The sequence below is a fragment of the Lutjanus erythropterus genome, chromosome 3, assembly GCF_056507025.1.
Source record: "Lutjanus erythropterus isolate fLutEry1 chromosome 3, fLutEry1.hap2, whole genome shotgun sequence".
NCBI classification, from domain to species: Eukaryota; Metazoa; Chordata; class Actinopteri; order Lutjaniformes; family Lutjanidae; genus Lutjanus; species Lutjanus erythropterus.
Window position 1 is genome coordinate 13,297,325 of NC_139319.1, and position 14,528 is coordinate 13,311,852.

The 14,528-nt window shown below is 38.6% G+C and overlaps 1 protein-coding gene across 8 annotated transcripts in view; it reads left to right on the forward strand.

Moving 5' to 3' along the window:
- Window positions 1–14,284, forward strand: part of limch1a (LIM and calponin homology domains 1a) — a 41,272-nt gene extending 26,988 nt beyond the window's left edge. For 7 of the 8 annotated variants that reach the window (XM_084715100.1, XM_084715101.1, XM_084715105.1 and 4 more), the window contains 15 exons: window positions 35–73; window positions 1,595–1,724; window positions 2,645–2,802; window positions 2,907–3,558; window positions 4,822–5,157; window positions 6,618–6,720; window positions 7,733–7,758; window positions 7,965–8,078; window positions 8,237–8,329; window positions 8,764–8,965; window positions 9,363–9,462; window positions 10,230–10,304; window positions 10,456–10,564; window positions 10,896–10,998; window positions 12,787–14,284. In XM_084715100.1, the coding sequence (XP_084571226.1) occupies window positions 35–73; window positions 1,595–1,724; window positions 2,645–2,802; window positions 2,907–3,558; window positions 4,822–5,157; window positions 6,618–6,720; window positions 7,733–7,758; window positions 7,965–8,078; window positions 8,237–8,329; window positions 8,764–8,965; window positions 9,363–9,462; window positions 10,230–10,304; window positions 10,456–10,564; window positions 10,896–10,998; window positions 12,787–12,812 (2,266 nt within the window). In that variant the 3' untranslated portion in view covers window positions 12,813–14,284. The remainder of the gene's footprint in view (window positions 1–34; window positions 74–1,594; window positions 1,725–2,644; window positions 2,803–2,906; window positions 3,559–4,821; window positions 5,158–6,617; window positions 6,721–7,732; window positions 7,759–7,964; window positions 8,079–8,236; window positions 8,330–8,763; window positions 8,966–9,362; window positions 9,463–10,229; window positions 10,305–10,455; window positions 10,565–10,895; window positions 10,999–12,786) is intronic. The other variant, XM_084715103.1, reaches the window with a different exon arrangement.
- The last annotated feature ends 244 nt before the right edge of the window (window positions 14,285–14,528 follow it).

Below are 14,528 nucleotides of genomic sequence, written 5' to 3' on the forward strand. Positions count from 1 at the left end.
TCCTCTCATTCACTTTACTCTGTTATTGTTTTAGGATGAGCCGGCGAGTTGCTTTTATGTCTGAGGACACTGAGTAAGTCTTTCAGTGTGAGCCTGGATGAGCTTCTGCATGAAAACAATATATACACGCTGTGCACGTTTGATTTCAAGAGTACGATCCAGAAATATACGAGACATTATTTTATAACATTATTTTCTGCTGTACATATTCACATGTTTACTAACATCCATCTTTTTATTGTCATATTTTACTTTAATGTATTTCTTCTTGTAATTCTTATCTTTGCTTTTTTTGGTTTAAAAATACTTAAAGGGATAGTTTGTTTTTTCTTGCAGTGAGGTTGCATGAGAAACTTAATAGTCAGTAAGTCAGTAGTCAGTGTTTTACCTACAGAAGCTGGCAGTCGGCATCCTAGGAGTTGCTGGACTGATGCTACCTCAATCGATTAGTTTGTTTATGTTATTGTGACTTTGGTGAATCTGAACTAACCCTTTAAATCTCTTAAGTCGCATGATAACACAAACAACTTAGCCAGTCGATGAGCGGCAGGACACCATCTCCTTTGTCCTGTGATATAAAATGAACGCAGTCTGGTTGCTTTGGAGATATCAGTTTTTGGCTTATGTAAATGCAGTTTCCCAATGGAAAAGGATGTCTGGCGGTAAGATAAAGTGGTGAAAATCCTTAATGTAGTGTACACTTTTTAGGTGGCCATTTTTTAGGTGGCAAAAAATCGTTTTGCTGCTGACCCTGTCTGCAGCAGTACTGCCATCTAGTGTAGGTAATACATTGACTTTTGATAAGTATGTTATCCAACCGGACTTCAAAAAATCCAAACTATCCCTCTAATTATTGAAATATACACACACCAATATAACCTACTCAACTAATAACTTATTATTGAGTTGAATTATTGTTTTGCCTGCCAAAATAAGTTAGTTATGTTTGCTCAGTTGCTTGTTTTATTGCTTTTTGATTAATTTATGGAAACAGTAGAATATTTTTTGTTGCTGTGTGGAGGTGTGGGACATACACAACTACTACAATAAGAACTGTAGTATTTATGTTTAGTGGACTTGTATTGGTTGTGTATGTCTTGCTTTGTGATCATATCTTGTAGAAATCAGTAGTAATTTCTGGCAGACCATTTTTGTTTAAGATGTTTATTTTTTTTTCATCTGTACATTTAAAAATTGACTTTTCTTTTTCCCTCCTTTTTGTACAGAAGCTCTGAAAGACAAGTGAAGAAAAAGTATTCTGGTGATGCATTTTCTATGTCTGATCTAAATAGTTTTCTTTGCTGCTTACACTTGACGTGTGGCATATGACGCAATGCTGTGTTTTCCACTTCAGGGAAGGGATCACCTGAATTGTTTTCCTCACTTGCCTCTCAGGGCTGCCATATTTTTGTTTATGGAATGTGTATTATTTTTATTACAGTGTATATTGTTGAAATGTTGTGTTGGAAATAAACAATGAATTCATTAAAATGAAATATTTGCTTTTCTTCAGAACCAACTTCGATAAACTGAATATGTTTGATCAAATGATTCAGTAATTTATCTGAGATTTTACTGTCTTGTTCCTCTCTAGGAGTGTGAGCATGGGTGACATGCTTAACGAGGAGGAGGTGGGACACTTACCACCACTGAGCCAATCACGATATGAGCGCATGCATGAACAGTACAACAGCTTTATGGAAGATGAGGACCACTGGCAAGACGTAAGAGACTTCTTATATGTTTAGATAGAGTGAGAGCGCATGTAGTGTCCATAGATATAGAAACATGCATAGATTTGAGGTGCTTCTTCCTGTCTGTCACATTATGGAGGTCATGATCCATGAGTAAATAATACAGTGTGACTTGAGAGTTGCAGCCTTTATGACAGAATCAACTGTAACTCACTTAATTCTGAACTGATTTTCATTCAATTTGGTTTGTTATAAACATGAGAAATTGAGTTTAGCCAAAAATTTAATTGTATGTGTCAGTGTCAAAAGTGAATAAATAAATAAATAAATAAATAAAAATATTTGATGTTTGCAAACTCTCCAGCCTGCAGAAGTGAAATTATCATACGTATCTTTGGGAGTCTGGGGAACAAAATTAGTCTTGTTAGTTTTATTAATGAAAGGATCTAATGATTAATATAATAATAAGCAACCAGGCAGCTTTGCAACAGCATAATAGATTTGGAAATCTACATTTTTGGAGAAACTGAGAAAAGCTGAAATTCTAAATAAGTTAAATATAAATTGATCTTGCCTATTCATCAGAGCCTGCAGGTGTAAAGGTAATGGTTTGGCATAGATTTGTTTATATCCGCCCCCAATGACTGAATTCAATTCCAGCAAAACACCTCTATCATGTTGCATTTTTCACATTTATAACAAACCAAATTTCATGACAGATTAATTCAGAGTTAAGTGAGTTACAGTTGAATGTGTGGTGAAGTCTATATTTCAATTAGCTGCATCATAGGATTTACTAGCAGATCTTGACCTCCCCAATATGGCAACCACGCAGATGCATTGCAGAGATATACAGCAGCGACCAATGAGGTATTTACGTTTCTATATCTATGGTAGTGTCAATATCACTGGTAAAAGGCTATGTATTTGACACTATGAACCTGTGACAGGATTTGGCTCGCTGGAAGAATCGCCGTCGCAGCGCATCCCAGGAACTGATCAAGAAAGAAGAAGAGAGGAAGAGGATAGAGAAACAGATGAAGGATGAGGGACGCAATAGTAACAAGAGGAAAAGTATCAAGACCTACAAAGAGATCGTTGAGGAGAAGTAAGGATGAGGCCTCGATCATGTACAATGAAGTAATATGCAATGTCACAAACACTATGTAGAACCAAATGCTTTGGATTTCTCTACTTTCTTTTCTTTTTTAGGGAGCGCAGAGAGGCAGAGCTGTGTGAAGCCTACAGGAATGCAGCGACTCCAGAGGAGGCTGCCATGGTTTTACAGCGCTACGCTCTTCGTTTTACAATCAGTGATGCAACACTAGACAGCCTAAAACTACCCAGATCCACTTCAAAACCCAAACAGGACCCAAATCAGATGGACAAGGAGCACAAAAGTGCACCACCGGTTAATGACTCTGAAACATCAGAACCTCTGGACAAACCAGAACCAGCTGTTATAACAGACCAGACACCCACAACACCCGAAGACATGGAGACAGATACGACTCCTGAGCAGGAGATGTCAGTTTCTGTTTCCTCCAGCACCCCCACAGCTGGCAGTCCCCTCACCCCGGTCACAAACTCTGAAAAAGTGCCACCTCAGTCGTTACAACTTGATGAACCTCAGTCCACAGAGATGGAGTCTCCAACCACACATCAACAACAGCCGATTACAGAAGATGCAAAGCCTCAAACCAAACACGCGCCGCCTCAGACTGCACAAGCACAGCCTCACACCACGCAGCCTGTACACACACTCCCCTCCCCTCCATCCGTATCACCCAGACCCGTCCCCCTGCTGGCAGCCAAACCCTACTGCCAGCCCCGAAGCACACAGCCTGGACACAAACCTGTCAAGGTGAGGGCTCCGGGTCAGGCAGTCATATCAATCAGCGTCATCTGATACTTCATTGTTCCATCTCAACACCTCATCTTATGCTTGAATGAAAGGAGGTGTTTGTTTTGTTGAGGAAGTTTGAGCATTTCAACTTCTCACCCAGTGACATAGATACCATTTTTAGTTTAGGGAAAGTATTTTGAATAATATGTCAAACTTAGTCACTAACAACTAGAGATATAACAGTATGAATCATTTCCAGTTTTATATTGAAAACCTCTCAACAATTTAAAATGTTTAATGTTTAAAATGCAGTAATCAAACGTGGTTTTAATGATAATTAAAATTTGAAACAGTAAAACTAACCACGGTTTATCATGAAACCATATCTGCTCTCAAAAAGCTTTGCGCCTCTCCAGAGGACGACTGCTCATCTTACTGACCCGCATGTGATTCAGATATTAATGTAGATACATTTCTAGAGCTGCAACAATTAGTGAATTAGTTGTGAACTATCAAATCAGTTGCTAATTATTTTGACAGTGGACTAATTTGTTTGAGTAGTTTTTTAAGAAAGTTAAAATTCTTTGTTTTCAGCTTCAGTATTTTCTAGTTCCTTTACTCCTCTGTGAAAGCAAACAAAACAACAAACAAGACATCTGAGGACGTCTCCTTGGGCTTTGGGAAACACTGCTTAATGTTTTTAATTTTTTTTTTAGACCGAACAACTAATTGATCAATCAAGAAAATAATCAACAATGAACATAATCTTCAGTTGCAGCCCTATTCATTTCTCTACTGACAGAGGTCAAACCTCTGATCCATTTTCGTTTCATTATGTGTAATTTGGCTTCGGGTTGTTGCTTGTGTGGTTGTAATTTTTCCCATGTTCTCTAATCAATGTTGGATTGCATCTTAATTTCTATAATTTTGTGGATAACTAAATTTCAGTTTAAACTGAACCTATAAAATGTAGTTCCAGGCAATTCTATATGAGGGAGAATTTTATATTTATTTTCAAGGGAATTTGTGAAGAAAATATTAAGATCAGAGGAAAATTAATCAAAGTGATAGGAGTGGGATTCAACAGGAGCTGCAACTGATTCTTTAAACATCATCTGAGCAAGACGAGACTTTAAGAACTCTTATCTATATCTTTGAACTGCCCACAGACACAGTCTTTGAGTGTTTGTCACTCTCAGTAAACAAAAGAAACAAACAAACAAAAAATTCAAAACTAAACTATTCCTGTAATCCTGACTTCTCTGCTTGTGTCCCACTCAGATGGACGGGTTGGTGCGTGTGAATGGAGAGGTGACAGAGGATTTATCTGTTTCCAGTCCACCTCCCTCTGCTCTGCACTCAACACAGGAGATCAAAGACGTTCCCTCCAAACAGACGGAGAAAGATCACGTTCCCTCCTCTGAGCAGACTGCGACCTATCAGGAGACAGCAGAGCAGACGGTGCCTCCACAGACAGAAAAATCAACAACGTCTTCAGCCTCAGCCATCAGCTCCCTGATTGGAGGCCGAAACTGTATCATCACGACAACTATCGTGACAGAGCTCACACAGACTGTCGTGGAGCCATATCACCCAGATGTCCAAAGCAACGGACAGGTAATATTACAAGTGACACATTAAAGGACCATACCTGTGTTTCATGGGGGTTAGTCAGCTAATGTTGTTTGTGTGAACGGTTCTCATGATTTTTCCATCTTGGTCATAGACTGTAGATTTCCGGGTCTGAAAAGTGAAGCCAATGCAGAAGTGCACCTTATCTGTGCCGTTTATGTAAGAGGGCCGCACTGCTGAGGGTTCAACTGTGTGTACACTTACAAAAGAAACTCATCACTTTGTCAGGGTCAGCCATGTTTTTTGTTTACTTTTGACATTGTGCACCAGGAATGCTTTGAGGTTGGAAGTTAGATATTTCATCTGGGAAATTCCAACCGCCGACGTTGTCTGGAATGCAGCCCCCAGTTCACAGCGTTTCATTGTACTAGGAGGTTGGAAATTTTCAAGTTACCAGTTGTCTGGCGTCAGATCCAATCAGGATAGTAGCGTAGCAATGTACCCTCTCCAGCTCGTCCAAATATGGTCACTTCAGGTTAAAAAAAACTAGGATGCTGACAGCCATAATGCCAAACTTGAGGCTTTAAAACTATCATCCATAAACCAGTGGGTGGCATCACGGTAGATTCACACCTGATCCTTTTGCATTCAAGTGTTTATGGAAAGCCTTGACACCTGAGACATGGGAGTCAGCTGTTGGTTCTATCTTTTCATGAGCTGTTAGTGGAAAATTAAACTCAGGGGATAAACTGAAAGCAAACATGGGTGCTGTTAAAAAAAGGATACTGTGAATTTAGTTGCATTAAATTGTTACAGCTCTGCAGCTGACTATGGTCTTGGAAGCAGTTGACACCAACGCAGTGGAATTTTTCCCACATGAAATCACTGCTTCATCTTTATTACCACAAAATGAGAACAGAAATAGAAGGATGTGAGAAGAGAATAGAGTTTCCTCTAATGTGCCCACGGGGAAATTTGTCTTAGACTCGACACTGCAGTACAGAAACAATTAATACAGTAATTCAGTTCAGACATAAAGCAAACAACAGCCATTAAAAATGATTAAAATTAATAAAGTCACACAAGTACATTCAGCGCTATGCACAACCATATGTTGCATTTAACACCAAATTATATCCAGATGAAGGCTTTGTTGTAGAACTTATATCTTGTCTTAAAGAGAAGCTGAGGAGAGACATGAGCCTGACCTCTTCAGCTGTTCACTGTGATGGACGACCTATGTAAAGCAAGTTTCTCATCAAGTTGATTTTAATATTGCATTTACATGAACTGAAGCCAGCGACTGCCTGGAAAAATCCAAAATAATGTTCGGGATTTGGGACTTGAAACAATAAGATCTGATCATTTAAGTGCAAGTGATTTATGCTACAACCTTCAAAAACACAGGCTTGGTCCATTCATTTTTAATAAATATATATATAAATAGAGACAGATCCACTTCCCAGTTGATGTTTTATTCATTAAGTTGAACATTTGACTTTCAGGTCAATGGTGCAACAGTGTCATCTGAGAGACTGGTGGAGGAAAAAAAGGCTGAGCCAGCTACATCACCAAACAGCATGCAAGATTATTCTCCTACTGTCACAGGTAAAACCAGAAATAACAAAGAAGCATACTGTCCTACAGAGAGCAGTAACTACAGACAAGCTGAAGTTGGGAATAAAGGGTTTAAAGTTCAGGGTTATTAGATAAACTGCAGCAGATGGATGTAGGATGTAACACCTTCATTTTATGTCTTACTAGACCAAGTATTTTAGGACAAAAATCATTGACTTAGACCATAGATACAACTAAAAAACTGCACTCTACCTTTTGGAAAAACTAAATATGAGGAAAACAGCATCAGCCAATAATGTGTTCTTTTAGCTTTGCATCTACCATTTGTAAATAATTACCTTGAAAAATCAATATAATTTATTCAGTTACAATTGAATACATCTGAATACGTGAATTAAAAGTAGCTTAGCCACATCAAATGAATGAATTCAACTAGACTCACAAACTGAGGTGGCAATTTCTGCTACTTCACTAAGCTATGCCTATTATCCTATGTTTAGCATGACTAGTTTCAAGGGACAATTCATTCCAAAATACGTTTTTCTATAGAAGGATCAACTGAAACTACTTTCTTTTCTACCAGAAAGAAAGTAGCTCCTACATGAAACTGCAGCTGATATCTCCCAAACCCTTCAACTCACAAAACAAAATAGCACTACAGGCCAGAAGGAAAATATGTTCCTCAAAATTGATTTATTCTAATTACAGGAAACAGGTAACATAAGGGGTAAAAAAAAAAAAAAGTAAATGTAGCTTTATCCATATCTAGTAACTATCCTATCAGTTTCAACAGAATTTAACTATTTTGTATGATTTGTATCTTTTTTGTTTGAAATTAAACAGGTCTTTGCCATAAAAGGTTATATATTACTGCAAATTTCAACTCAGCTTGGTCTCAACTAAATTTTGACTTAATATGAGGTTACTGCATTTTGTCTTAGTGTGACAGTATCGTTTACAGCATGATTTTTGCTACAGATGTTCTGTATCATTTCCTTTAGTAGATGTCAATTTAATATGTGTGAGTGTTTCTCTTCCACAGAGGGAATTGAAGAGAGCAGTGTGACTGTGAGTATCTCAGCAGTTCCAGCTCTTTATGTTTTTTCTGTTTCTCCTTCATCCTTAAATTTGACCCTGTCCTGACCCTTCGTCTCCAGTAGTCGCTGTAGTCAGACTTGTCCTCTCACCTTTCCTCTTTTTCTGTCCTTTTGGTCCGTATACGTGTGTGTGTTTGTGTGTGTGTGTGTGTGTGATTGTTGATCGGGTCTGGGTAGATTGAGACCCCCATGTTGAACTTGGCTAAACGTGTTAATCACTGGGTCTGGGACCCCAATGAGGAGCGTAAACGCCTGGAAAGTTGGCAACAGGAGCAGGAGCGCCTCCTACAGGTACACTGGTGGAATGGCGTGTATGTGCATGGCTCCACGAATGTTCTGGCACAGGATGTACTGGATGTGTGTATTCATGTATATATGCGTTTATGTGTGTGCGTTGTGTGTGTGTTTTTGTGCACACAGTGTTTAACATGTTCAGTATTCCTCTGCAGGAGCAATACCAGAAAGAACAGGAGAAGCTGAAGAAGGAGTGGGAGAAAGCACAGCTGGAGGTTGAGGAGGAGGAGAGAAAACACAATGAAGAGGTACAATCACACACAGACTGACAAACACATGAAATCAGAAGCATTACTTACTGCTTTGTATGTCTAAAACACTTTACAGCTGACGTAGGCAGTCTCTACTGGCTGCAAGAGATCATGATCCAGTTTAAATTGATTGAATTGGAAAATAAAAACCAAAAAAAAAGCTAAGGCCTCTGTCTTAACATTTCAGTACAAAATGTGAAGACAACACTAGGTGGTGCTATGAAGAACAGGAGCACAGAAGCAGATCTGTAATTCATGTCAGAGACAGGAGAAATAGTAGTCTGGACCTTAGGTTGTACATATTTTAGTGATGTGAAGCATTTGAAAATATCCAAAAATGACAATAATCACAATAAGCAAAAATACCAATGTAGGCATTTCTATTGCAGACTTCATATGTTGTCTCTTTATTTTATGTGTTAATCATCCAGGAGAGAAGGATTCTCGAGGAGACTGTAACACCCCTCACTCCCACCAGTTTGTTAACCCAGCAGTCGGGTCAGACAGGGAAAATCTCTTCAGCTCCAGAAAACAACAAGACAGAAGGAGGAAATGCTCCTCTACAGCAAAACGGCCAAAGAATCTCCACAGGGAACGAGGATCAGCATGCATCAAAGCTGCATTTTTTCCAGGGTGAGATGCGTGCAGAAATGCACACTGATATGCAGGAGTTGACCACATGTGTGTGTGCACAGCTCATTATTATGTGATAGGCTGTGTGTGTGCGTGTGTGCATGACCAGTGGGGCTGGAGCTGCTGTCTACAGTTTGTCTCGGATACTGCTGAACTCATCACAAAAAACTGTTTTATTGACTGCTCTGTTTTATACTGACTGCTGACTCCTCAATAAGTCATCACCAACTGCTCGGCTAAAAACAAGTCTTACCTACTAGACTGTTGCAGGCCAGTTTCCACTGGGACATGCATTGCAATCTATTGAGTGCACTCTTTTAGTTCAGTCTCAGTTAAGTCATGTATTCCTCAGAGTTTCTGTGAGAAAAAAAAAAAAATTTGTAATGTATTTTTGCAGATTCTGCATGTGATGGTGAACCTGCAAAGAAACAGGAACTGTGGAAGACGGCCTCTCTGGACCGCAACCCTCAGCTAAACCAGCCACATATTGTTAAAAGGTATTCCAGGATGCTTTGTGTGTGTGTGTGTGTGTATGAAGTGGTTGCCTTACTGTAGTTGCCTTTCTGTTATTTTTCTTATTTCACATCTGAACTGACCAAGTAATGTCCTTCTCCCAGCGAGGCTGATCAAATGTGTGGGGTCTTTAACACCCTCTTTCATGTAACTGGTTATTTGGTAGCATATAAAGTAATACTTAAGGTAACAGTTAAAGTATAACAGTCGCACAAGTGGAGAAGAGCCATTGTAGAGTATTGTGTGTTATACAGCAATACACTAAATGACTGCTGACACTAACGTTAACTGATAATCAAATACATGTTCACTAATCACATAAACTCATAGTGCCTTTATCATTTCCTGATGGTGAGCAGCACGATAACAGCCTGCATTAATTCATCTATTAAATCATCATATGAATGTCAAACATTTGTGCTGGCCATGCTGTCTTATTGAAACGAATGCCAAGATTTTAACTGAGAACAAATGACAGGAAGTATTGCATGAATGTGTTTTAAGTCCACATGGCAACCATTTGAATTGTGGATCATTCTACCGTACAGATGACAAAAAATGTCTCAGAATTTGTGAACCTGTGTTTCAAGGTGCAAAATGTGCATGTTTTAAGCAGCATTTTATTTTTTGCACAAACACTGAAAAATGCAGGTTTTGGGTTGTTTTTTTCATCCCAAGTGACTTTTCTGACTTTTTCAAAAGATGTTACAGAAATGTTTCTGCTTCTTTTCTTGTTTTTTTAAAACCACAGGTCAGAATCACATGACGCTGTAACAGGCAAACAGCAGCCCTCTCCTTCGTCACCTCAGCCTCCCTCACCCAGCAGGTAATCATGTACACACAAAACAACATGTCAGAAAGAATCCTTGCCATCCATCTGCACCGTTTAACTGAGTGAAGATGTTTTTAAAGTGGGAAAGTAGAGCTTGTATCTGAATAACTCATCCATTTTCTTCTTGCTGCCTGTGTGTGTGTAGGTGTGTTAGTGGGAAGAGATTATGTTCTGGTTGTTCTCAACCTCTGGGAAAAGGAGCGGCGATGATCATCGATACGCTGGGACTGTTTTTCCACATGCAGTGTTTCAAGGTACTTTATTATTCGACTGTAGTGCACACATGCACATTATGCTTTATTTTATTTTACACAGAGGCAGCATTTGTCTTCTGTATAAAGGTTTTTGGAGGTTTACTTAAGCACATATACTCTGTCACAGTTATCTCCGGAGCAGCATCATGCTTACATAAAAATCAAAGACAGGTGACTGATATAGTGTAGGAGTAAAAAGGAAACATTATTGTCAGTAATCCTCATATTTAGTGTTTTAAGACATATTTAGATATTTGATAGCTAGATATTTGATTTAAAACTGCCCTTTCTGCGTTTAATATTAACTGTTCATTGTATTTGTCTTCCTCAGTGTGGAGTGTGTAAGGGGCAGCTGGGTGACGCCACTGCAGGGACTGACGTACGGATTCGTAATGGACTGTTGAGCTGTCATGAGTGCTACATTGCATCTCGGGGTGAGAACACATATACACACACACACACACACACACACACACATTTGAACACACATATATTGATTATATTTGTTGTAAGAAGCTACTATTAACTACACTAATATACTTAAGAGTCAAAAGAAGAGAAGTGCGCAAAACTTGAGCAGCTTCTTACTCCACATTCAGGGATGCAGCAAGAAGCTGTCATCATAGTGAGGGAGGATAATAAAGTGTAGGTAGTAGGTAGACACAACTAACTACTTTTTTTTTAAATAATTTCAATTATGTGGAATTCATATATTTATTAGAAGTGTTTTTAGAAATACAACACTGGTGACAGCAGGAATTTGAGGAATAAGGACAGAACAGAAGTTTTGCACCTGTGTGGATCTTGCTAAATGCTGCAGAAAGCCAGTTTAAAAAAAATGGAAAAACTTTTTGATGCAGCCTGCCTTGTCTGATTTCCTAAAATGAGCTTTTTCAGACTTTCCCAAATGCTCTTATTTTGAAGTTTGTATTAGCTTTAGTCACTGGTGGAAAGTAACTGAATACATTTACTGTACAGTGCTGTACTTCTGCACAATTATGCTACTTTATACTTATATCCCACTACATTCCTGAGGGAAATATTGTACTTTTTACTACAGACATACTTTTTACTATATTTTGCGCCATGTTTATCTCACTGCTTTGCTTACTAGCTACTGCAAATTGAGCTTTTTAAAACATTTATGAAATAGGATATATAGTTATAGATTTAAGTACCCAACGGTATACAGTATAAAAGAATTAGATCTAGCTTTACCTCGACCATCTGTGACATTAAAATGCTGCTTATGTGCTAATATATAACAATACAACACTCTGAAAAAGGCCAGTCTACCCATTGAATACTTTTACTTTTTTTACTTTTAGTTTTGATGTGGTTCCCTGAAGGAAAGTACTGTGTGGCTCAAATGCAGTTTTTCTTTTTCCCCTTGCAGCACCTCGAGTATCTCTGTTTGTGGTAGATTTGAACTTGATGAAACCAGACAGAGAAAGAGGAGCTAAATCATGCATAATCTTATAAAATGGGCCAACATTTTTTATATTTGATGAGGTTTTTCCAGCTAAACAGATTGAACTTCTTTAGAATATTGAAGTGATGAGAACAGAATGGCTTCAGTTTTAAGTGCTTTCAGGCCGTAGAGTGTGTATTAAACCAGGGCTTTTCAACCTTTTTTTAACTTGGGGTCCACTTCTAACTGTAAAAAGAATCCAAGGACCATGTTCCCAAACAGATAAAAGAAAAGCAGAGCTTAACGAAAAAAATGATTTCACCACATTTAACACACTGTGCTTTCGGCTCAGCATCACTGCCTGCTATCGTGAATCCAGATTTAATGGACTGATGGTCTTATTTCCTCACCACACACTTCAGAGCTTTAACTGTTGCGGTTTTCTCCCACATCACTTTTTGTTCAAAAACATCCATTTGAGCATCCAAAGGAATGTTAGCAAGCCTCTAGTGTACCCATGGAAACCGGAATGCCGATGTGCTGTATTATGACAGTAGCTGCCGTGAAATCCTTAGTCTAATCACGCTACACTTAGGCAAGGAGAAAATTTAAGAAGCTTTATGCAACACTCCTAGGTGAACCCCTTAGCTTTAAGGAAACATTTTGCTCAGGAGACAAACTTGAGTTTGAAACTTATACTGGTTTATGCATTTGGGCACAGGCCTTTAAAAAGTCTGTCTAACAAGAATAACAAACTGTATTAAAAGTAATGATTTCAGACTGCAACACATTTCCACATGTTTGTTTGCAGGCAGAGGTCAGCCCACCACACTATGATGACCTGCATTTGAACTGGAACCCCTGACGGTCGACGTCAACGATTGGGCGGAGAAGAATTCTTGGACCTTGAATCATATTCTGGAATATTCTGGAAAACTTTCGGAATCTCCTCGGAGCTTTGGAATCATCATGTTTTCCTTGAAATGCACAAACAGCTTTATGGACGTTACTGAGAGCGAAAACTGGACCGACATGTGGACTGAGTGACACAACATCACACACACACATACAGCACATTTTGTGTGTGTGTGTGTGTGTGTGCTTCCTAACTGTACACATGTATACACTTCTTTTAATATGTGTAGCATGGAATTAATCAAGAAATCAGTGTGTATAAGCCTTTGCACATCCATACTTAGCACAGTCAAGACACTAAAATAAGGGTCTGTTAACGCTAAAAGCTGAACACTACAGTCTTTAACACATCAGTCTCAAAGATCTTGATCCATTAACCCCCGCTCTGCTTCTGCACTGATCATGTGACTCCAATCTTTCTGAGTGTGACATAAAGTGGGTTTTGGGTTGGACGACCTGAAGTAGCTTGACCATTATAATGCCTTACTCATCATCATCATCATCATCATACCTTCTGGTTCATTTTTGGTTTTGTGTTTACAGTTTTTTGCATGAAAGAAGAACATATATAAGTTATTATAAGTGAGTATTGCTCAGATGTGAGTTTGATGTAGGTTGTTATCTTCTCTGCAGCTGAACTTTAACTTTCCTCTGCTATGTTGTACATCATCATGATATTTTTGAATTTTTTGGGGCATCTGGCTAACTTACACAAGCTTTTTCTTTATAATTCATTTTACAGGAATGACAATGCATGTTATTAATTATTATACTCGTTATTTGGATTTTAAATATTTTCCCTTTAAGATGTTTTAGCCATTGTTTATTCTCATAGACTGACTGCATCCGAATCAGTGCCTTATGTAATGAATGCGAGGGCTAGTTTATGTGCAGGAGTATTTCACACTCACACAGACCTCAGGGTCTTGGCACATTGTGTGTGTGTGTGTGGGCGTGCGTGAGTGAGAGTGTGTGCGTATGAAGTAACGCATGTGCAGGTATGAATGCAGTGTGTGTTTTGACTTGAAGCACAGTTCCATACCAGCAAAAACATTTGAAATGGATCAGCCTCTCCTTATCACCCGCTGTTCTCTTCTCTTCCAGTCCTTCCCATGAGCTAAACCAATGACACTAAGTGATTTGCTGCTTCCCTCGTTAATTATTCCCCCTCTATATTATGACAGTAAACAATGTCCTGCAATCTCTCCTCGTCTGCCTCTATCACAAGTGTTGCCTCCCCAGAGTCAGAGCTGAACGCCTCTTTCCCCTCTGTGTGTCATTGTTGCCTCTATCTGGACATCTGAAAGCGGCTTCGTCATTTAGAGGAATAGAGCACTCAGTTCATCATCTTTTATAGCAAGTGTATGTTTATCAATAAAATATTTTAAATGGGATGCTGTCTGTTTATTTAATGGGTTTTATTTTAATTAAAATGCACCTTATGCACCTCAAGTTGGCAGCTAAAGAAATGAATTGACGCTTCACTAGAGCTGCAACAATTCGTTGATTAATTGATTAGTTTTTAACTGTTTATTATTGATTAATTTGTTTGGAATTTATTTTGATAATTGATTTATTGATTTGTGAATGTTTTCTGGTTTCTTCAGTCCTTTATGACAATAAACTAAATATCTTTGT